Source organism: Lagopus muta, chromosome 20 (genome assembly GCF_023343835.1).
Source record: "Lagopus muta isolate bLagMut1 chromosome 20, bLagMut1 primary, whole genome shotgun sequence".
Taxonomy (NCBI): domain Eukaryota; kingdom Metazoa; phylum Chordata; class Aves; order Galliformes; family Phasianidae; genus Lagopus; species Lagopus muta.
In genome coordinates this window covers 5,904,222-5,928,531 of record NC_064452.1, presented here as the reverse complement: position 1 = coordinate 5,928,531, position 24,310 = coordinate 5,904,222, and the positions used below count along the sequence as shown (strand labels likewise).

Below are 24,310 nucleotides of genomic sequence, written 5' to 3'. Positions count from 1 at the left end.
AGACAGGTCGTTTATTGAGAGATTCTGGTGATTTATGTGTTTGACACAGAATCATTTGATACTCAACTTTGCACAGAAAAACAATTGTGGAAGTGTAGGAGTGAAACAGGGACAGATTGTTGCTTGGCAGTAGCGTTGTGTGGAGGGGTGTCATGTTCAGAAGAGTGCAAACCTGCTTTTATTCTTCACTGGCTGCGTTGTCCTTTGTGACACCAATCTTTCTCCATTAGCTTGCATGCAGTTCACTCTGCTGTGCCCACTTGCTGTGTCAGAATATCGTTGTGCTATCGGTACAGCCCTGAGCTATTTCTGATGGAGCACTGTGCCCAAGAGGGGTTCACTCCTGCTCATACGATCATGTCTAAGGAGGGGACTGTGTTCCTGAACTAGAACTACAAAACAGCTTGCACATTCTGGTGTTAAAATTAACGAGTATTTTAATTTTTACATTATTGTTGTTGGTTTTTTTAAAATTTATTTTAAACATCTTGGATGCATTTCTGATCTTTTGCAAATAGTAAGAGTGTTTGAGTCTTAGAGGTCAGTGGGCAGACAGATCTCTCTGGGTGAGACCAAGGGTTGTAAGGGAGTTCCTTCAAGCTGAGTTCCCTACCTTGAAGAGTTTATTTCTCCCATGGAACAATAACATTGAGGCTAACATGTTCAGCTTAGCATAGAAGCCCGTCAGTTTATGTTGAGCTTTTTAGTTGATACATGAATTGCTTAAATTCAGAGCTGAACGGGAAGGATCTACCTATGAACGCAAGGCATTTTCTGGTCATCATTATCTGTGGTTACTCTCTGATAAGTAACATGTAAGCAATGTCTTCAGCAAGTACAATTTAGAAATGCATAAATATAAAACAAAATGAGAGAATTAGAATGCAAAAAAAAAAAAAAAAAAGAATGCATAGGGGAGATTCTGAGTTCTCTCTGTGTGTCATTGGGGTGAAGGGAGCTGTCGTGCGTTTCTCACTACAAATAGCTACCAGTCTGGTCAGTCGTGCTGGAGAATAAAGGTACGTATCCTAGGGAGTGCAAGTCAGATGCTGGTATTCTTATAAAGCATTTCACAATTCCAAAATCTGCAGAATATCTTAAAAGCAGTGTCACAAAAATAACGTCTTCTGGGAGATGCTGGACAGACTCTCTTCTGAAGATGAGTTTTACAACTCCTTTCATTTAGCCGTTAGCAAAGGCTGTAGTGGCTGTGTGGAAGGATGATGCTAATGTGTATTGCTGACACACACCAGAAAATATTGCCTGTGGCCATAAGAAATGTGAGCATATTAAAGGTCTGATTATGTTATGGAGAAAATATCAATGTGAAATTTGTTTTGAAATATGTGGAGTTTTTTTTGAAGTAGCTAAATAATATTACTGAAATTGGCAACTATTATAGCTGTGATGAAACAGCTGCCTCATCTATCCAGTATATCACTTATGGCAAGAAATTTCTTCATTATGACAGTAAAATGGAAATGTATCATTCTCCTTGTACTAACTTTGTACAACAGAGGGTGCTTGGTGACAATTTTCTTAATGTGTGTGACATTTCCAAAACAAATTATGCTCAAGAAAACCTTCCTCTGAAGTTGTCATTTATATAGCAGTCAACTCTTGTATAATGTTCACAGCTTATGTTATGAGGTGGCTACACTGCTAAAATTTTAATAAGTGGGACTGCAAAGTATGAACAGTATTGCAATGTGACATGATTTATGGGTCCCACTGAAGCACCTTGTATTCTGTGTGGTGTTGTCAGTTGTCTGGTTACAGTGGAGACAGTTAATCACTTCATCTTCCAAATTTGCAAAATACAAGTAAGTTGTTTAACATGATTGCGTGCTCTGTTCTCACCTCTTCTTCTCCGTTTACAGAAAATTGCAGGAGACACAGATGTCGACAGCCTCGAAGCTGGAAGAAGCTGAACACAAAGTCCAAGCTTTGCAGACAGGTTTGGCATCGCTGTTCTGACCTATAGCAGTGCACAGGCTGGGGTGAGAGGACGGAGATCCTCCACTGAGTCAGGACTGTGTGTGAACCAGCAGAGCTCGAATGTTTTGTGAATCAGAGCTTCTTTGGGGCTTCACACCTTGAATGAGCACTTGAGTTGCAGCCAGTCTATTGATAAACAGAGTGGGCACGGCCAAGCACAAAGCTCATACAGCTTTACAACATCACAGCAATGAAAACAGGCCATGGAACTTTTCGTCCACGTTAATGTTTTGCTTTGGTTTCACACATTTCTGATCTTTGATAAGTATTTATAGTGGGCTGGGTTCAATATGAGCCCAGTATCTCCTAGTGTGCCTTGCCTGTTCTGTGACATGCCTTTAATATTTCTGTCCATCTCTGCACTCTGACATATCCCAGGTCAGGATGCGTCTGTTTTTGTTCCCTTCAAGAACACAAGAAATTTTCTTGCCTGAATTATTGCAGTAAATATTTCAAATGAATAAGCAGTTTAGCTGGCTAAATAAGAAATGAGTAATGTTTAGCTTTGTTAAGCAGAATAGAAACTGGAAATTTTTATAATGTTGAAGTAATACCAGAAGAAAACGAAAAATGAGAAGATAAATTTCTGCTAAGTCGTAATGATTTGCCTAGGTAAGAAGATAGAGCAAAGGATTTTTCATCAGGAGATACAGAGCTTTATTTATGGCTCAATTAAAAGAATGGAGTAGTCTTCTTGCTTTTCGCTGTTGTTACAGCAGTGTAATGCTTCATGTTTTTGCCTTTTAGCCCTGGAAAAAACCAGAACAGAACTGTTTGATCTGAAAACAAAATACGATGAAGAAACTACTGCAAAGTAAGAATTCACTGCTTTCCTCCTATTTCTTCCTTCAGGGTATTGTTGCTTTTTTTATTTTGTATCTGCCTATTGGAAATGGACAAGATGGGAGAGGTTCAGGAGTCCACACTTTTTTGAAAGCACTGTCATAATTTGGTCTCCTGTAGAGAATTTATTAATTCTCATGTTTTTCTACCCAACAATACACTTTTCCTGGGCCACATGCTGCTGCATTCCTGATTTAATTCTCAGGTGCTGCATCTGCTATGCATCTTTTATTCCATATCTCATATTTTATTTAGAAATTGGCCACTTTCAGGATTACAATATTTTCTGTGATTCTGCAGTCTTGCTGAGAAGAATGGGTTTACCACTGGATATCCACTGCACTGATAAGCACCTGATTCTTTCTGGTTGTGACATAACAGCCATCTTTCTCCCGAATCCACCCAAACTGTATGGAATGACATTTTTGGCCAATTGTTGCTTTTTTCAAGCAGAACACAGGTAGTCTCAAATATATGTATATATATATGTATCTCCTTGTCTTTGTAATGGCTGCTGTACTCAATTATCCCTTGGTTTTATTAACATTCAGTTCCAAAAACAAAAGACAGAAAACAGATTTCTGCTGTTTTTCTCTTTTCACTCTTTTTATTTATGGATATGTTGTGATGAGAAGGAAATCTCATGAACAGCAGCAATCCCAGAATTCAGCCCAAACAGTGCTTCCTTCTTCTGGAATGAGATGGGAAAGCAAGGGGTGCCCTCTGTAAGCAAGCACATATCCTTTGCCAGCTGCATGTGTCACACGCAGGGCATCACTGCCTCCTGCTTTTCCAAGTAGGAGGGTGATGGGTGAATAGACAGGAAAACCCTTCCTCCCAGCTGTGCCACCTGTTGTGGTACAGAAGAGAATGGAAGCAGAAGGCTGCTGGTTGTCTCCATGCTTTGGGGAGAGAGACTTCAGTGCAGGCTTGGTGGGAAGAGTGCCATGGCTTTGTTTTGGCTTATAAGGAAGTGGCTTTCTGGTGTGGCACATGGCAGAATCAGGTTTTTCGAGGCCACTTAAACTCACAAGAAGTTTTAATTTCTTAGTGTGTGGTTCTGTGAGCGCAGAGGATCCAGTTCCCCTCTGAAGAACATGGGGAGCTTGGAGCTTACAGAATTCTGTCCATAGCGGTTAAGAATCAGTGTCTGGGGTTGAAATACCTTTCACATCATTAACAGTAATCTTCAAAGTAAATTTAGGTTGTACTCTGTAACTCCAGTCCCCTTTGAGGTCTGCGTAAGGTGATCAAATGTATTTTTTTCCCTCGTTGATTTCATCCTTCTTTAAGAGATGCATACTAATGATGTTTCTGATGGAGCCTTAAATTACTGCAAATTGCCTTTATTTCCCTTTCTGTTCATAACTGATGCTTGACAGCTCTGTTGCTGGGATTTTGCCTTGCAGTCATTGCTGCAGGAACAGACATCAGGGCTCAGTGCTTGTAGGCTCTGAACCTTTCAACCCCTCACTCCTTTCAGTGTCCTTACTTGCAGTGTTTGCATTTTGGATTTCAATACTGTTTCCCTTAGTAGCATGATTTATATTACACTGTGCAAAAGATGTACTCTAAACAGATTGCTTGCACTTCTAATGTATTTCATTTTCTCAGGAAGATTCACACAGATGTTTTCTTAGGATCTTGAGTACAATTCTTACCTAACACACAGCGAATTACATCAAATTAGTAGGATCTGCAGTTGCAAGAAGCTTTATTGTGATCTGTATCAGAACAGTGATGAAGGCTGGGTCTGTAATGTAGCTATCACAGAGCTGAATCCTGAAGCAGGCATTAGGCATGTACTTTATCTCCTAAACTAATACACTGTGAAAACAAACTTGTAGACTGTAATAACAGCAGAAATATTTTATCATTGTTTTGGATATTTATGGCAGAAATAGTGCTTGCATAATAGCAGTCATCCATGGTGTTTGTAGCCCAAATTCTGCAATATGGAAATCTAGAAAGCCATGAAAGGGGAACTGAATGTAGACAGTGAGATTGAGTCATCTATTTTAATTGTAAAAGCTGGGAGAAAAGTTGAAAAAACACCAATAAAAATGGTGAAAGACAGTTTGATTCTTCTCTGAAAAGAAACCCTCTTTTGATCTAAGTCTGAAAAGCTACTTGTATTGCCAATTTTAATTTTGTGTTTTAAAAACATGTGATTTTTATCTTAGGCCAGAATTGTTAGTTTTACAGACACTTATTTGATGCAGATGAATTGGAATGCCTTCAGGAAAAAAAAGATAATTGTCAATTTTTTGAAGCTAAAAGTACTTTGAAGATTGTCAGTTTTGGAGTAAATCTGTCTTTTAACTGTTTGTAACTGTGAAAAGCTTTCAAAAAAAAAGTCTTCAGTATCAGCATGAAGGAGTCTGGATTCTATCCTAGCGACTGGTGGTTGTGATCTTGAAGTTGGAAGTCACTGTGTCAGCTGGTTTGTTTATCTTCTGCTGGGGGTTTCTGAACGTCCCGGCTCAAAGCGCTGTGTGCAGAGGGAGGTTTGGAGTAACTGAGCTCGGTGCTGGCAGGGCATCTTCAACCGAGGCTGGATTCTGGACTTCAAATCTTCAGTGAAATCAGCTCCTTTCGTTGGAATCCACAGAGCTCAGCCTTGCCTTTGGCAGAAGCCGGGCGCTGCGTTGCGCAGATAGCCCAGGGTGCTGAAGGTGTTAATGGCAGAAAGAAGTTCATTATGTGCAGTCATTGCAGTCTGTCAGCTGGAACATCAGTCGCTGAATTTGACAAGATGGCAGCAGAAAAGTTTTCCATGTGTAGGCTTGAAGTAAAATGTAATTAGCCTTTATGTGCAGAACAAGGATCCATTGATGAATACAGCTGGTCTTTGTTTTCTTCTGTTGTTGAGTGTGGGAGGTAAAAGTGTTCTTCTTCATGTTTATTAATACAAGATTCCTTAGACAAATGGCAAGCACAGTTTAATATTTGTTGGAACACAGAGGGGCTTGCCAAAACAGTTGTTGTGTAAGAGGATTTCAAGGTTTTCAGATTATAATCATCTCTGGGTTAAATAAATGAATGATTACTCTGCCTTTTTCAATTAAAGAGGCACATCCTCTCTCGAGGCCTGATGCTGATTTTGTTTGCTGTCCCACACATTTCTATCAGCAAACCTGGTTTTAACAAACGCTAATGAGTTTGATCTGGAGATTCTACCAGAGCTGGAACTGAAAAGCAAAGTCAGGCTCGAGTTTCAGGAAAATTAAGTAGTTCTTCCCCTAATACAACAGACGTGATTTTCTTTACTCTCCATAGAAAAAAATAAAGTTCTTGTGTGCATTGCCTTGGATTTCTGAGGACAAACTGTGCTCCCTGCTAACAAGCTCTTTCACTTCTGTTTCTCTGCAGAGTCCTAGCAAGTGTGTAGGTTCCAGCTGAGCTGCCGGTCCTCCGAGCTGGGATGGTCCAATTCCAGCTCTAAATGAATTCCAGAGCCACCTCTTTGTTCCTGCCCTTCCTCTCCCCAGTGTAAATGAATTCTAATTGGAAAAGGATCTTCAGTTGTAGCACATGCAGTAGGCTTGTTACATTACTGTTAACATGTGGGTTGAGGCTCCCTGCCTTTGATGAAAGAAAATATCAAATTTCACAGAAATGCTACATTTTCACCAGTAAATGTTAAATAGTCTTGTGAGGGTTTTAGGTACTGCACCCGATCGTGCAATAAAAAGCCTTAGGAAACAACACAGAGCAGAAAATGTTGAGGTTGAGGTTGTCGGTCGAGGCAGCTTTGCCACTGCTTTCATTCCTGTGTGATTTTCTGGGAGATTCCAACTTTCTGATCTTTTGAAAGTGGTGCATGCACAGAAAATGAAATGGAAAACATCGTCGTATTCACTAGAGGATTCATCCTAAAGTGATTACTTTTAATAACCTATAGAAAAACACGTTGTCTTCCAATATATGAAGCAGGAAACTGTTTTCCATTTATAGATTAGGTTGATTATTATTTTTTTGCAGTGTAGTAAAGGATGACACAGAGGAGCGTATTTGTGCAGCGTCATTAAGATTGAACGCTGGTGCAATATTGCAAATTGCCTGCACCACACAGAAGATCCAGCTGACTGGTTTTAATCCTGGTCTACACTTTAATGAAAACGAAATCAGGAAATGACGAGGGTGCAGCTGATGAAAATGTGGTCTGTGAGCTGGCAGTCCCTGCTTTACAATCCAGGAGAGATGCTTGATGTTTTAAGGCCTGGCTCTGTGAACGTGGCTCACAACATTTCAGTGTTTGTATTTAATATTACTTTTCTTGTGTTGGTCACACACCTCATCCAGTGAGGTTGGGGCAGTAGGGTGGGATTTTATCTTACAGAGGCCATCTCTGCCCTAAAGAGCTAACATCACGACAGCCCCAAATGAGTTAATGAGACAAATGGGTGGAAGCTAAGGAGCAGGAGGACAAAGTAGCGCCTGTTTTCATCCACGTAGCCTGCTTGAAAATAAATAAATCCTCGAGTAATCTGCACAAAGTCAGAGCTGGGTGACAGATGGGACTGCTGAGCAGGGAGGCAGGTGATGCTGCAACGCGGGCAGGAGGGCTGCAGCGAGGCAAACGTCTCCTCCTGTTACCTGCATGTGAGTGCAGGGTGAATGAGTCACCAGTGCTGGGGACAGGAAGAGCGGTTTGGGGTGATGTTTCACTGCCAAAATGCAGTGACAGAAGGACACGGTTGTGTTTGGTGGCTGTTGGGGGTGAAGGGCACACTCCTGCTCCATGTACAGCAGACCTGTTCTTTGGGCGTAGAGTGAAGTTCTAAATAGGTGGCTTTGTGCGTGAGGGAGCGTTGGGTTGGGCTCTGAGACAGGAGCAGCAGTTTTAATCATGAGAATTGTTTCTGCCTAAAGTTACATGGCGGAATTAGAGTTCAAGTAGTCATGTGAAGTCTTCTGTCACATCGGGGCAAGTCTCAGTTAACTCTGACTGCAGGGGAGTAATTCCCAATATATCCTGAGAATTGAATCTGGCCTGTGAATTATTTACTTTAATTTTTTTAAACCTTTCTTGTTTAAGTACGAGATCGTACCCATATATCACGTTCCAAATGTTTGTAGTCTTCTATTTTGACGGTGCTCAGGGTCAAACTGAATAAAAAATAAAGTTGTGCTCCCTCCAGCATTACATAATTACCATGATAGATGTCCTCAAATGCTGCTTCCCCCATTGAGCGTGAAATACTGTAGTTAGGGTGGTTGTGTTGTACATGACATGAAATACCTTCTCTTTGCTGTGCCTTTAAGGTCTTAAAGTTTCCTATTTCCTGTTCTTTTGATGAGTCATTAACTTCTAATGCTCGTCTCTGGAATTATTGCTGTACTTAAAGTGATTTCCCTAAAAACAGGAGATGGAGAACTTCATAGACCATGTGTCTTACAGCCTTCTCTCTTTAAATTCTCTGTAGTCATATTGCTGTCAATGAAACCCAGGAGTAGTGATAGCGGGGAGATGAAAATACAAGGAGAACGTTAAAGAGAACTAATCTAAAAATAAAGGAAGAAAAATCAAACCTCTTGTATCCTACAGAAAGCTCTGCGTGCATTTTACAAGTTGAGATTTTTATTAAAGGTTTTAATTGTACCTTATGCACAATCACTATGCAGCGTTAACATGAAGTGCTTTAGTGAGAATACTTTTGAGATCTGCACAGTTTCACAGAATCATAGAATCACAGAATCACCAAGGCTGTTCCTTGGTGTAAAGCTCTGTGTGAAACAGGACTGGAAAGCTCTTCTGTAAACCAGATTGGTTTTTTTTCTTCGTCAGTTTTTTTTAGAGGGGGGGGGAGGTTGATCAAATTTTGAGTTCAGCCTACAGTCAAACCATAAAATCTCAACACTGTTTGCTGTGAGGACTGAATTACAGCATTGCCATCAAACACTTGGAAACCTTTGTGAAAGGCTTGCTTTGAAACATTGCTGTTAGCCTCTACTTTTGGGTAGAGAGGCTGAGGCAAGAGGAACAAGCATGATGCTCAGAGCAAGTCTGCTCTTGGCTGGGATCAAGAAATACGCAGACATCAGGGACGTAAACCACAAGCTGGTAAAGAAGGATTTTCTTCTTGTTTTTAAGTTTGCATTTTTGAGAACTCCATAGAAATGGAGCGTTTAGTTTGTAGGATTTAGTGCTGGAGCTGGACTGTGTTGTCTCTTGCTAGACTTGTAATTAGTTAATGTAACTTTCTGACAGCACAGAAGTGCCCTAGGTCCACACAAGGTTTTTATTTGTTTGTTTTTTAACCTCGAGTGAGACTGTTCAGTTCCCTTTTCTAGTGTAGCCTAAAAGCTGGTGTTATTTAACGGCCCAAAGTAGAAAAAAATAGCCTTGGGGTATTCCAGCATATTCTAGTCATCACCCAGTTCTGTTATCTATAACCTTGGGTTGACACAAGATCCTTAGCTGGAAGTCTTTAAGTAAATATGGAGCATTGCTGCAGAGGGTCTCACAGCACTGTGCTCGTGTGCTGGGTGCTCAGCTGTGTCCTGGGCCTGCAATCCAATGGGTAAGGTTGGAGCCTCCTCAGTTCTTGGGTCTCCATGAGGCAGGCAGTGTCAGCCTTGTCCTGTCTGTCCTCACTTGCCCTTGCTGGGGCCAAATCTCAGGATTTTGCGTTGTTCTGCTGAGCAGAAGAGACCCCGAGCATCTTTCTGCCAGCAGAACCTGCATTCCCTGCAAGCCTGACAGAAGCAGCAGTCTTGCTGAGCCAGGCAGTTACCACACAGGCCTTCCTCACTGCCATTGACTTCACCCTCTTCTCCCCGTGCTCAGTAGATGGATTCCAGCTGCATTTCCCACTCCCACGCAACAACAAAGCGGGCGAGAAAATGAGTCACGTAGTGTGTGTTGTGCTGCCTGTGGAATGGAAAAAGATGGAGAGGAAGCTTCGCAAGGGTCCAACCATCAAAACAGTGTCCTGGAAAACAGTCTCTTCTTTCTGCATTTGTGATCTTTCCCTTTGGAAAGCCGAGTGTGCCCTGGGAGCTGCTGATCTGCTCTCCTATGTCCTGCCTCGTTCCAAATGAGCAGTTTTCATGGCCCTTCTTTGTTTTCATTTTCTTTTTTTGTTTGAATTCCAAGAACAGGAACATGTTCATAGTTACTGTCAGCGACTGTGTCTGGCACAACCTTCATTAAAGTATCCATATGCTATTTCCTCATTAGACAGGTTTTTCAGCATCTCATTAAATGTGCACATAAATGTGCCTTATTGCTTCCCTACCTTAAAAAGTTACCGTGATACTACAGCTGTAAGCTGCCTTACTACACAAACAAGGGCACTACCTTATCCACAGTTGCTTTAAAAGTACATTTTCAGACAGTTTTCACCATATTATCCACTGTTGATTTTGTTCAAAAAACGTTTAGATGTTGCACTAAGGAACGTGTTTTAGTGGGGAAACATTGGTGGTAGGTGAACGGTTGGACTGAGTGATCTTAGACAGCTTTTCCAACCTTTGTGATTCGGTGATTGTGTGCTGGTTCAGGTGTTCACGTAGCTCAGGGTGAGTCCTGCAGCTGCCATCTCTGCCACCATTGCTGGAGCTTTAAAATGTCTGGCAAGGATTTCTTCTGCCCACCTAATGTAAATCTTTTATTTCCATTTTACCCCTTATCCTCAATGCCTGTGGCTGAAGCACAGCCTGGGGAGAAGCATCTGTGTTGGACATCAGAGATGCGTGTCCCGTCTGGTTCAGCCTCATCCTGGAGATAGCACTTACTGAGACCTCACTTACGTATCATCTGATCTCAGTTGAAAGGCAAGAACACCATGTGAGATTGCAGTTTTGTATGCCCCAGAAAATATCTGGTATGATGAAAATAGATCTCATTATCTGGAGGTCTTTAAAGTATGTTTTAATGAATGTGATTTTAAAAATTCTGTCTCTGAGTAAGAAAGTGATAATCCCAAACATGAGGAGCTAGGAGCCAAGCCTGAGCACTAATTCAGGGATTTGGATGACAAAGATGTTGGGCAGCTCATGGAGCAGGAGGGATAAGGCAGTGTGGTGCAGGCACTGAAACCAAGAAAAACAATAGACAACATGCAGGCCTGTTAATAACTTCATTAGCATTCATGTAAAGCATTAAATAAACAAACGCATTTACAATCCTGTAAGCCTGATATTACTAACCCTTACCATTTATCTAGTGTGTTTCTGCAGGGGCAGATCATAGCAGAGGCTAATTAACTGCTTTCTGGCTCTGGCAGCCTCTCCTCCCATTCTTTTAGATGTTGGGAAGTGGAGTCACATGGAGTTTGGTCAGGCAGTGAAGGGCAATCAGCGCTGCAGCAGGAATCAACGCTGAGGAAGCAGCAGTTAGAAGGAAGGCCTGCTCCTTCCCTTTTTCCACTTAGGTACATCTTCTTGATGCTGCCTGAATGCTCACTGATTGAATCTTGTGAGTTTTAAATGCCTGTTAGCAACAAATCTTGAACAAAAAGCAAATTTGACTGAAATGCTGCCTTAGGGTTACTCATCTTTTCTAGCAGCCTTTCACTGGCTTGTACTCAGTGGTCTCTGGTTACTTGTGATCACTGACTATACAACCTGTTTTCATTCTTTCCCTCTAACTCATGAACTTGAAACTGAATGAGGGATTCTTTCCCACCTTGAAAGATTTTTATGCATTTGTGGGGGTTTGTAAGCCACTCTGGGCTTGGTTTGGCTTGTCATTGACTCTCTCTGGACTGCACGTGCTAGGTGACAAACTGCTGCCCTCCTGAGTGAACTCATTGGGGTGAACCACTCCGAACCAGGTTGAAGTCAGTTGGGTTTCCAGCTGTGGAAACAGATTGTGGGCCTGATTTAGTTGGACACCTGTAACTATTCCCCCCCATGTGTGTGTGACAGCATCCTTGCAGTGATACACAAGCTGTAGCCTTAAGTAGAAAGCAGTATTTATTTGTTTTACACGAAAGAAAGCATTCTAACAAAGAATTAAAACTAAAAAAAAAGCCTTGAAAAGTTTCTTAGAACTTCGTTAGTTCCATCACCCCACCTGTAGTGTTCTTTTTGTGCTCTGTTACTCAAAGTGAGTGATGCTCACATATGTTTATCTGTGTAGCACCAGGGCAGTATTTGTCCATCTGCTCACCTTTAATTCAAAATTCAGCACTGGGAAGAGTGAAACTTGCTATTGTGTTTGGTGCAGGGGAAGACTGTAAAACAGGTAGCTTTCTTTCCACGGTTCCTCAAGAAACTATTTACTGATGTTTCATTTCCTGTATATTTCTCCACTTAACTGTGCCTGTATTATTAACCTGCCTGAATACAGTGGTTGCATCAGATAACCTGAGGGGCACATGTGCCTTTCATTAAAATGTAACACCCATCACTGTCATTGCCAAGCATGTCATCTTACCAGCTGGGTTGCCATAAATTGCTGTGAAATGCATACAGCCTTAACCAGCAGTGAGGAGCACATAACTTAACCGTGGAGTTGCTAACTATCTTAATAAATCTAAGTTCACTCTTTGCTGGAGACACTTCAGGGAAAGCAGCAGCAGTTCTTCCAGCCCCATTATCCCACGTGGTCACAGTGATGCAGAAGGTGAGTAGAGCAGGTCTGGGTGGGGGATGGCTCTGCCCTGCACTGTGCTGGGAACCTGTGTCTCGTGTAAACCAAACAAAAAAGTACTGCCTAGCAGCTGGGTTTGCAGCCAGAGCGCCCAGCATCCTTGTTCAGGGCCGTCATTAAAAGATTTCATGAAACAGCCTTAAAAATGAAAAGTTTCCTTTCTGAGAGAGAGAGAGATAATTGAACTCATTGATTTGTTTCACGGTTTGTTTGCCCTTTCATTCCCTTCCTGAGGTGCTGTTTGTTGAGGAATGTCTCCAATTGCCAGAAAGACAGTGGGGTGTCTAATATTTCCCCGGCAGCTCTCCTTTCAGCCAGAGCAGAGTACTGTGGCAAGCCTCTGATATGAATTTTTAATGCAGAACTTTATAACATAGCCCTTGCAGCACGGCTGCACTACTCTCTTGAGCTTTCAGATTTAATGCTCTGATGAACAGAGCACAGACTTGGGGCATTCGACAGCAGTCAGAATTAACCCCTACATTTCCAACTGTTGTAGCAGTTAATTTCCCTGTAGATTAATACAGCCTTGGGTGGAAAGATTCCAGATACTTCTGCATTGGAAAAGTAACAGAATAACTTGGAATTTGACTCCAGAAATTATCTGTGATACACATTTTTAGCCTTTTCTCTCTTCCTCTAACAAAAAGAATTTCTAAGGCTATTTACTTTCCCTCGGCTCAACAGTAATGCAGTCGTTCTGTGTTGGGTATGTGGGCGCTGTTCTGCCTGGTGTCTGATCTCTGATAAAGACCTGTGCTGCTATGCTGGATGCCCGAAAAGGGGAAGAAACTGAAATAGCTTTATAATGCATAGCTGTAGATGAATTTACTGTGGGAATGTTCTTCCAGATCATTTTGTTGCAGTCCTGGTAAACCTGAATGCTTCTCATATTCATGCCACTGCACCCTCTGCTCATCAGCTTTTCTAAATCATTCCTTTACTTATTAAACAATACCCGGCCTGCTGTATTATCTGGGGGAATATTCCTCTCCAAATCCTTTAAAGTCTGTTTGCACAGTCTTCGGGGTGTTTGTAGACAGCTCTGTTGGCAGCAGATCATGTCACAGCCGGGCCTGGCCTTTCGGGGACCTTGGCAGGATTTTGTTGAGAGAAGAACGCTGCATTTGTAGGTTTAACTTTAATAATGGAAAAGAAGTTGGATGTATTTAAATTGTGATGGAACTGGTGTAAGCCAGAGAGAATTGGATGGGACGCAGAACATGCAGAGGTGTTAATGGCATTTGGGAGAAAGGCTTAGGAAGGAGTTTGTGCTCTGGTGATGTTAAGCCATTTGCCTTAAGCCCTTGCGAATGAAACATGTGAGTTGCTCTCAACTGATATCACAGAAGTACATTTACACTTTTTAATCATAAATCAGCATCTCGGCTCTGGTGAGACATGTACACATTTATTTCAGATGAGGTCTTTTAAGCAGCTTGTCTTATTGATTACAGGCCCAAGATTGTCTGTACTTCCCCCACTGTTATTACTGACTCATGAGATCAAGGTTTTCAAAGCTCGTTGCTAAATGCAGAGAAATGCTGCCATTTCATTCAGTAGATCTAGGCATCTGTAACTTCACTTCTATAAAAAAGCCTTGTGTTTGGATACAAATTCCAAGGCTTGGGAAAGGATGCTGCTGCTTTGATTACTGTGTGGTAATTAGCTCCTGCCTCGTATTTTTGTTGTGTCAAGTGAACTACCTAAAACAAGTCTGATGACTCAGTTTTGCCATATGTAAAGTAAGTAATGTAAAGGGTAAGGCAAGGCTTTATTAATGTGGATGGCCTTTCAGTCCTTGGATGGCAAAGTGGAAGCACTGTTCTGATGCTTGCATTGTAGCCTGTAAAAATGAATGTATATGAATAGAAGAAAGTAAATGCACTTGCTGACCATTCATTTGAACAGTGCCATCCGTCCATTAGGTCATTCTGTAGGAATGGAAATATTGTTTTCTGAAGACTGCACCAAATGAAAAAGATTTTAGCTCACTTCAGTGGGTTACTTTAAGCATAATAGCGATTTTTATTATTTTACCTGTGTGATGCTTTAATGTGGGAGTCTGTTGCTTTTACTGAGTCGAAGTGGAAACGTTTATTTAATGAGTTGTAGCAAATTCTAATATGCATAGTGGTAAGGTTGAGGAGCATGACTCAGAGGAAGTAAAAAGATGAACAAATTCAGTGCCTTTAACTGTTCTAAAAGTTCCTTGCCTTCATCCTTCCTATCTGGGAGAAGGGAACGAAGGGTCCAGAGGACAAGAGGCAAAAAGTGTCCTGTCCCAAATCCTGTGCTGCTGCTGCTGCCCAATGCTCACTCTTGACCTCAATTCAAGCAATAGGCAGAGGGGCTTCAGGAGCCTCTCAGCTTTCAGTGCTGCTCACTTTCTGTGGCTCTGATGTGGCTTTGGGTGGCCCGGATGTTCTTTTCCTGGTACTGACCCAAGATAAATCTTTGATTATTTTTTTTTAATTGCATGTGAGCTGAGAAAATTGGCTCCTGTTAGTTACTCTTTTTAATTAAAGATTTTGAAGTTGAGATACGCAGGATCTGAATCAGGGGACACAGAATCTATGTCTGGATTTCTTACACTGGGGAAGTGAGGATGATGGCTTCAACCGGGGGCTCAAAGCCAGAATTAATACAAGTTCTACTTTTAAAAATGCACTTAAATCACTAGAATGGCTTATATTTTTAGGGCAGAGATTGAAATAACTAAATTGCAGCTGAGTGCATAGCGTTAGCATCTCTGAAGATCACAGTAAGAAAGTATTCCTCAGGAATACACAGCAGCACTTTTAATAACTTCACAGACTCGGGTTGTTTCAGATTTGTGGAGCCAGTAGGGAAAAGTGCATTAGCATTGCAACTTGCCATCTGAGTGTGACAACAAACAGCTCCTGCCATGTGAATGCTAACAACTGACAAGGCATTGGCTGCAGCCATTTGCCAGTTTAATGGCTTAAGCAGCTTAGTTTTAATTAAACAGTGGCTTCTGTGTATGGTATCAGAGAAAATAATGTTCTGCTTACAGCACAGTTGTTCACTGTTGTCCCCGACTTGCTGAAGATACCAAGTTTCTCTGTATTAGCCTTCAGCTTGTGCACCGTCTGCCATTTCATTGCAAACTGTACAACAAAGGGTGGGGACGAGCCCTGATGCATTGTTAATTGCTAACACAGCATCACCTTGGTGGCAGCAGTTCTTGTGCAGGCAGAGCTCCGTGCAGGGGCTGCAGCTCTGGGTGCATTCCATCCCAGAAGTGTGCAAACTGGGGATCCTTCATCCCTGTAGGGCCGCAGCCAGAGCTGTGTGGGAGATGGGAGCGCAGAGCTGGGGGCTGCTGATAAGGAGATAAAATCCTTTGCCTCCTGTCAGGAGGTGCAGCTAACATGAATTGAATGTAGTAGAAGGAGGGCTGCTTGCTGTTGTTGTTATAGCTGGAATTAATTTGAGATGTATCACCAGGAAAAAATAAAGTCACGTCCTTTGAGCATCACTCCCTGGTACCTGGAAACAAGAAAGCAGCTCAGTGGGCTGGAGGTGATAACCCTGTCACTGTGCTAGGTGCAGACTGAGGCAGGTTGGTGGCAAGCAGCAGAGAAAGGTCGCATTGCCAGACACAGTTCTTTTTCTTAATCACGCTGCTGTTCAACTGATAGCTTTTCAAAAAGGCTTTTTCATTCTACAAAGAATACGTGGCGTGGGATCGCTGTATTCTTTGGCTGATGTTCCTTAACTTCTCAAGGAGGATGGTGTAACGTGAACTTGTGCACAGCAGATGAAGATTTAGCACTCGGGCTACTTCTGATTAGACCTGTAACATCATGCGTACACAACTGATTATAAACAGCCTGGATTTCAGCGTTGTTCTTTTCGATTTCTGTTATCAGGCAGTGTCAGCTGCAGCCCTCGTTCCCCTGTTACCTGATCCTTCTGTGTGCTAAAAGCCGTGAGCTCCAAATAAGTCAAATTACTTCACAGGAATGTTTCCATCTTCTGGCTTTTTTTCCTGTTCATTTCCTTTCCCTCCGGTCCTTAGGTACTGTGAAAGACTTGGAATCCACGTGACAGCACGTGCAAAATGTGTGGTTCTGGTGGTACACTCATGTCAGTAAGGAGGTGAGCAGGGTATTTTTGTGATTAAGAGGATCCATAACGCACAGGCTTTAGTTCAGGTTGTGCTTATTGGGACAAGTGTTTCACATCTTGAACTAGAACCTCTTGAGACTGACACAGCCCAGCATTGTCTGATTTATTTAATCACACTTACATGAAATCAGATATATTCTTCGACAGAGAACATTGTGAGCAAATTGAATGAAAGCATTACTCAACAGAATTTCTTTCTTTGATAATAGGAAATATGCAGTGAGTTTCAGCTAGCAGAGCTGCTGCCTGTAGCTCAGTAGCAGACCATCCACGAAGGAAATGAGGGCCAGACAGCTCCTGCTATCTGTGGCTTCTGCTAATTCCCTGCTTGACAAATCCATGTCCGGAGCTCCAGCCAGTGCCCCTCAGGGACATTGCTCATAAGCCAGCAGCACTGGGAAGTTCCTAACCAGAGGCAGGAAGGAGTGACCTGCATTGCTGTTTGTTGAGGGAGATGAGTGATGGTCTCCTTTGGGGCATGTTTGGAGAATGGAAGGCGTCAGTACTCTTGTGCAGGTGGGGGATGCTGAGCTGTCCTGCAGATTTCTGCACTCCTTGGCACTGCAGTCATGCTCCGTAGGGTAACTCCAGCCTGCAACTAGTGGCTGCACAACATTAGATGCACACCAGCTTCCTCTTGTTGAATAAAATCAGCATTGAAGTAGTAAATAACAAGACATACCTTGGGGCAGTGTATTGATTTCATTCTTGTGTTTCAGTAATTTTTTGAGGGAAATGGTGATTGTTTCTTGAAGTAGAACGGGGGGGCTGTGGATTTAGGTAGTGTTTGTGACTGCGCTGTCACAAAATGTGCACACGAGATGGCATGCAGTAACTAATCTGCAGAACTCGGTCAGTTCTTCCAGTTTGTGGTCAATTAAATTTATCCGTAATCTTTCTGTATGGCTGCCTGTTTGGAAATACGTTGATCAGTGACTTTTTGTGTGAATTAAAAAAATATCTCACCCTTCTCAGAAGTATGAAGATGGTTTTCCTCTGGTCATGTAGGTCTGTGGAGTCCCCAGATTGCACGTGATTGGTCTTTCCATCACCTTGGCAAACGACAGAGATCTTGTTGCCAGTCAAAAGGAAGACAATACAACAAACTTTCTCAATGTTGTGTGCTTCAGAGTTTCTGTTATAAAACAGTTTATCCTTTTTTTCCAGAGCTATCTACATTTAAGGGCTTTGTTTTGCACACTGTTACAAATACATTTGCTGCATGCATTAGTCATTTACAGTACTTAGATCCTGTAACTATTAAATTGTTAACATTTGGAGCCAGCTATAATTATCTTTTATTATTATTATTTTTAATGGGCATAGCGCTTTCTTTCCTCTCTAGCTTTCCTAAACATTTGAGGGATCTCTGAGGTATCTGTTACATTGCAGTCATGCTGTTTGATTTCTGTTTATCGTGCTTGTTTTCTTATCTTTCTAAAATACTGCGACCACTAAGAACTTCCAGTCTGCACGAAGTGTTTTGTTCTCTTCAATGTCTTAAATGAATATCCCAGAGCAAAATGTACCTTAAAGGTATGGCCACGGAGAATCCCATCTTCCCTGACCGGTTTGCATTCAGTGCCTGGAGAGCTGCCATAGCTGGGCACTCACACTGAGCGAAGCAGCTCTGTAAACTCAATGCACATCTCACTGACGTAAATACTTGTTGCTTTTGATACCAAAACCTGTCTGAGAAGTGCACAGTACCAGTAGCTCACTGGCCATTCTGCTAATTTTTAAAAATTTTTTTAATGCTGTAGTTAGTTCCAGTTAGGAATGTAGGTTTTTCTTTGATTGCTGATTAAAAGCCTGAATGGGCTGCGAGCAAATCACTGAAGAGTTGTTTTTTTTCTAATTCCTTTTTAGAATCATAGAATCATAGAATCACCAAGGTTGGAAAAGACCTAAAAGCTCATCCAGTCCAACCGTTCAGCTCTTACCAACAGCTCCCACTGAACCACGTCCCTCAACACAACACCCAGTCTTTCCTTGAACACCCCCGGGGTCGGTGACTACAGCACCTCCCTGGGCATCCATTCCAGTGCCTGACCACCCTTTCCAAAAAGTAATGCTTCCTAATGTCCAGCTTGAATCTGCCCGGCCATAGCTTGATTTTCCTTTATCTGAAACCATAAAAGCCAGAAGTGCTTGACTTCAGAACTAACTGCACTCCTTTTTCCAGCGTGCATTGGTTGATGGGAGAGGTGGAGGGACAGACAGATGGACGATGGCACTGATGACTCCTTTGTTCACATTTGGGGACTGCCCACAGACCAGCATTTCTTTGAGCTTTTAATTACAGCCCCGTGGGTTTGGGGAGTGCTGCAAGGCCCTCAGCTGCGGTGCTACTGAACGAGCTCTGTGCTGATGGTCTACATCAGTGATTTTCAGTGTGTTCTGCAAATTCCTGGAATTCCTCTGCTTATTGCTAAGAGGTCACAAAAATAACTGTGAAAAGCAACCAGTCATTAAGTGCAAATGTGCTATGCTAACATTTCATCCTTTGATGGAGAACTCAAGGTAATCAGAAGATTGAGAAGGCTGGAAGCAGTATTATAGATCCTCTGGTGTGTAAGTTTTAGCTGGGATTCTTACAGAACTCTTATGATCCTCTGACCCCGCTGGATAATTCCATACAAGAGCAGTGACTTTCTTCTCCTTTCCCAATTCATCTGCCTGTCACAGTTGTTGGTGTGGTTTCAAATACACAATTCCTTCACGTTGAGTGTGTTGGACCAGCTTAATGCAGCAGAAGACCATTGCAGCATGGGGCTGGTAACCAGTACTGGGTGTACTTTCACCCTGTCTGAAAGGCAGTGGCCACTAAATATAGCACAGTGAGCTGTTTTGGATTATGTAACACCTCTATCCGCCTGGACTCTGATTAAATAATCTATTTTCTTGGCAAAGGAGTAGGACTTAATTTTCTGTTATTGATCAAAACCATATTTGAGCTGTGATACCCAGGACTTATTTGTCTTGCTGCCTGCTGGATTGATTTTTGTCACTGCATTGGCAGCAGTGATGTGATGTTAGCACAGAGCCAAGCCAGGTGCATGCAGTGCTCACCCAGGTCACTGTGCAACAGGCTCTGTGTATGCATAGTATGCAAGCCTTGCCCTTTCTCTTGCATCTTTATTACCATTTCTTTGGTAATCTATTGTCTGATATCTGTACTAACTAAACTTTAGTAAATAACCTCTCTTTCCCCCACATTTTTTGTAGTTAGTTCCTGTTTGCTCATCTCTGCTGCCTGAAGTTGCCAGCGAGTCTGGCCCTATCTTCTCTGTTTGTTTAACAAACACTTCAGGAGCACAGTAAGGTTCCCTGAATTACTGATTTACTGCTTAATGCCATAAAAGGAGCTAAGCCTAGAGAAAACAGAGGAAGACTAGATACACTTTGTTTAGAAAGTTAAACTCTTACACATACAGTGCAGGAGCTTGCACAAAATGTCCAAAGTTAAAAAGAAGGGGAAGCTGTGTAGCTGTGCAATGCAACAGGGAAGCACCCAATTGATCCCTGCAGACTGAGACAGACTGACTGCATCTTTGCAACCACTGTGTCCCCAAAGCATCCCATCAGACATGCACCCTGATGTGCAGGTGCATCCCAGTTCACATCCAGCCCATGGGGCCAGCTAGGCAGCTTACAGCCCGGCCAGCTCACCAGGTGAGGATCTCAGTGCTGTCAGCTTAGTCGTGAACCATGCACAGGTCTTGTGACTCCGAGACGCACTGGCTAACAGTTAGTTATTAAAAAATAAGCAAATCCAAAAGTGAGATGTGCATTATTTTACCTCTTTTCTCTGCTGCAGCTGTTCACGCAGTTAGGAAGGATGGTTTTTGTCCACTGGAGAGGTCTGTGACATCAGTGTTTGTCTGGATGTAGCAAAGTGGCTGAGGAACTACCATTAGCAACAGAAGACTATTTCCAGTTCAAACGTCACTTCTGTGGAAATACTAAACCTGTTACATAAAAGGTTGAAACAGAATAATCAAACAGTTCAGTACCTGCAATACTTGTCAGGCCCGGAGCTGTTTCACTTCTGCAGTTTTTTTAAAGGCTAACAACTGTTGAAAGGGAAATAGAGAATGGGAAAAGTGCTTCTGCAGATAAAATTGTAAGAGGTTAAATTAGAAAATACTGCATTGCTGTCTTCCAAGGGCCCACAGTAGTATCTGGTGTCGTTGTTTTTTACCAACAATTATTTTAAGTAACTTCTTTGTCTGGTATATACCTAGTTTTGATTCTGTTTAGACAGCCACTCTGTCAGTCATATCAGTGAGCATCTCTTACCATACGATGCAACTGAAGGCTTAAGTTAGAAGAGGACAGAGCAGCTTTTATGTATTCAGCAAAGATGTAAAAATAATACATGCCAGCTGCTCTGCTGGTCCCAGCGACTGGCGTGAAGCTGTGTTGCTTCGTTCCCACACAGCAGCTAATTGGGGCCAGCCTGCCCATCAGCAGCTCCTGGGGAAGTGGAGGCTCAGGCTTCTCAGGTTGCCCCACTGGGGTGAGAGCAGGGCTGGAGCAGGGCAGGGGAGCGAGGCAGGCAAGGCTTTCATCTGGAGACTGGGAGGTTGTTCTGTGTCTCAGGTGATCGGTCTCCCTTAAGTACTAATGAGCTGTGCTTGCTGTGCTGATTCAGGCAGTACCTGCTTTTTCTCCTTGCTCCTGTTTATTTTCTCTGTTCAGTCTGCTTCCTTTCCCTCCGTTTTTTCTTTCTGCCTGTTTTTCTGTGGTTTTTTTTGCTTGTTTGTTTGTTTTGTAGCTTTGTCACTCAGGTCAGCAAGATTCATCCTACTGATAGTAATAAACTGAAACTGCAAAACGGTGGCATAACTGCAGTTTGACAGAAGTAGTGCTTCCTTTCAGAACAAAGCTAGAACAAATTGGGAAGAGAAAACTCTATTTGTAATTGGATACGTTATTGTAAAGATAGCAATCATCCTGGTTGTTAATCTTCAGCAAAGCTCATGGGAAAGGTAAAGCCTGCTCGAAATGTACAGTATAACACATCCCCCATCGTGGCTTATGCTATTTTCAGCCCATTTATTGGGTAGAAGGACATCAGTTGCCTTTATCAGAGACCATGTAATGCAGTTTTCTCCAATAGCCAGAAGGAAATACTTGTTTCAGTAGCTCGCAGAGAATAGGCACATCACCTACATTCACTTCTACAGCCAAGAGCACTAAAGCATTCAAATACGTCTCCCACTTGAATGCTGTGTTGCTGCAGAGTCAACATTTAGCCTTTCTTGTGCACAAAGAGCATATCCTTAAAATAACTGAAGGAAAAAGGAAAAAGAAAAAGGTGTATTTCCATACAAATTCTAAAAAGTATTATTGAAGTATTGTTATTGCACTTAATGCTAAAGCAATGTCTGGATGCTACGGGAGCAGTTGACCAGGTAGGGAAGCAGGATGTTAGCATATTTGGGTGCCTGTTAGTAAATGCTTGAAGGAACACAGAAGGAGCACGTTAAGCCTGACTGGATGTGTTTTATCTTGCTTCATGCCCGCAGATCCTTTGAAAGGCCACGGGGTGCTGTTGTAGTCTTCACAGTGCCAGTTACCAAAGTCAGGTGTGATAGAATAGAGAGAACTGATTGAGGCAGGTGTGGCTTTCTCTTCTTTGGTCCGTTATATTTACCCCAATACATGTTCAGGCCACTGGAAAATTACTGTTCTCCATAAGGCAGGAGCTGATGTTCTGTCATTGCTGCAGTGGTAAACAGTAATTTTCCATTGATATATGCCTGTGGAGTGACACATGTACATAAAACTGCCTTGCTGTACTGTTTTATTTTCAAACGGATTTAAATCTGTTTCATTGAATTTAGGCCGAGTTAAAGAAAAGCTTTTTATAGATTCTTACAGTGATGGATAAAGATACAAAATAACCAGGTGGAGAAATTAATAGTTATCTGTATTTCCCAAATTACGGAGCTCCCCAGCTCTTTTTGCGGTTAAGGGCAGGAGATGCTGAGTGCCTCTGAAAGAAGCTCCTGAAGATGAATTTGGTACGTTGCTATAGTAAAAACTGTGAACGTAGTCCAACTTTTGAGGCTATTTTTGTTTGGAAGCAAACAAACATACAGAAATATGTGATATTAGCATTCATGGAGAATGAGAGAAGATTGTCCATTTTGTGATTTTAACTGTTCGAAACCTAGTCATTTTTCAGATGTATGTGATGATTCTGGCCAAAATAAAATAAAAAGCAAAAAAAAAAGGCATCAGCAACACAAAGTGCATGACCTTGCCCAGGCATATACACACATTTCCCATACTGCAACTCCAGTGACATTATTCAGTTAAAATATTTGTGTGTATATTTAGCGGATCTTTAATCGAAGCACAGACTAACCTTCCTGCTGATCCTTCAGGGTTTGAAATACATCATTCCCTTAAAAAGGAATGATACCTAGGATGCCTCCAATTAAGGTATCTGATTTTGGGTGCGTGGTCTGCTGTAACTCCATCAGTAAAAATAAGTAAATGTTGCAGGTGCTTTATTTCCAAAATCACGTCATGTCCGTTATTGTTGCTGTTAGGCATTTGAAGAAACAATTATGAAACAGCTTATGCAAGTTGCAGAGCAGCACAGGTAATCAGTTACTGCTCTTTAAGGACGTTTTCATTTTGTATTCATTACACTGTTGTTTTTTTTTTCCAAGCAGAAGCAAAACTGGCAATTTCTGCTGTGGTACAGTGGGAGCAGAGCAGAACAGCCAGCCCTAGCACTGCAGGAGCACAGCTTTCAGCCCCGCTTCCCAAGGAAACAGAGCTTCCATGGCTTTGTGATCTGCATTACTGCCAACCTGCTGGGTGCTCAGCGTGCAGTTGGTCAGCTAACCTCCTAAATTAACTTGTGATTGACTTCAGTGGAAATTAACAGCATTAAAGATCCCCAGGACAGGGAGCTCTGGTGTCTCCGGTAGGAATTGGGAGCGGGTAGGAAAGGCAGACAGATCAGCTGTGTGAGTGGAGGGCTGCACCTGGAGAGCAGCAGCTGCTCTGTGCACTTGTTGATTGAGCAGCCATGTCCATGTTGCTGGAAAGCATCCATAATCCGTACTGCATTTGTGAGCAGGGAGGGGAGGAGATGATATTTAGGAGACAAGGGAGTGACCTAGAAATATTGTAGGAGGATGTAGCACCGGGGGGCAGCGACACAGCACAGATGGGACAGCTGATACTATTACAATAGATACTGTCCAAACAACGCTATAGGAACAATCGATAGGAAACAGTGCTTTATTTGTATTTAGGCTTATGGGAGAATGTGCTATTTTAGCCACTGACTCAGCTCTGTGCAGGGCATCACCAGGAACAGCGTGCAGGATTTCAGGGTGTCAGGTGAAACTCTTGCCCTACTGAATCTCATTTTGCAGTGGTGCTGATTTGTTGCTTTCTATTGAGGATTTTGCTCGTTGTAGGAATCCTGTAGATCAAATCATGAAAATGCATGAGAATGCATGCAGCTTCACTTCAGAGGCCATTCCTTGTTCTCTTCCATCAGGCCAATGCAAATCACCTTTTTGGATCAAGCCAGTATTGACCAAGTCTTGTAAAATATTGCACTAATGATAGCTGGTCTGTTTAATTCTTTAACAAATTAACTGACATTGAAAGCTCTGTGAATAGATTGCAGAAATGGCCAAATCCTGGCAATAGGAATAGACAGCTGGTGAGCAG

The 24,310-nt window shown here is 42.3% G+C and overlaps 1 protein-coding gene across 7 annotated transcripts in view; it reads left to right on the top strand.

Annotated features, from left to right (window-relative positions):
- CUX1 (cut like homeobox 1) overlaps positions 1–24,310 on the top strand; it is a 227,627-nt gene that overhangs the window by 111,277 nt on the left and 92,040 nt on the right. For 6 of the 7 annotated variants that reach the window (XM_048967067.1, XM_048967064.1, XM_048967066.1 and 3 more), the window contains exons 7-8: positions 1,881–1,957; positions 2,746–2,812. In XM_048967067.1, the coding sequence (XP_048823024.1) occupies positions 1,881–1,957; positions 2,746–2,812 (144 nt within the window). Of the gene's footprint in view, positions 1–1,880; positions 1,958–2,745; positions 2,813–11,814; positions 12,419–24,310 lie in introns of those variants that run through there. The other variant, XM_048967065.1, reaches the window with a different exon arrangement.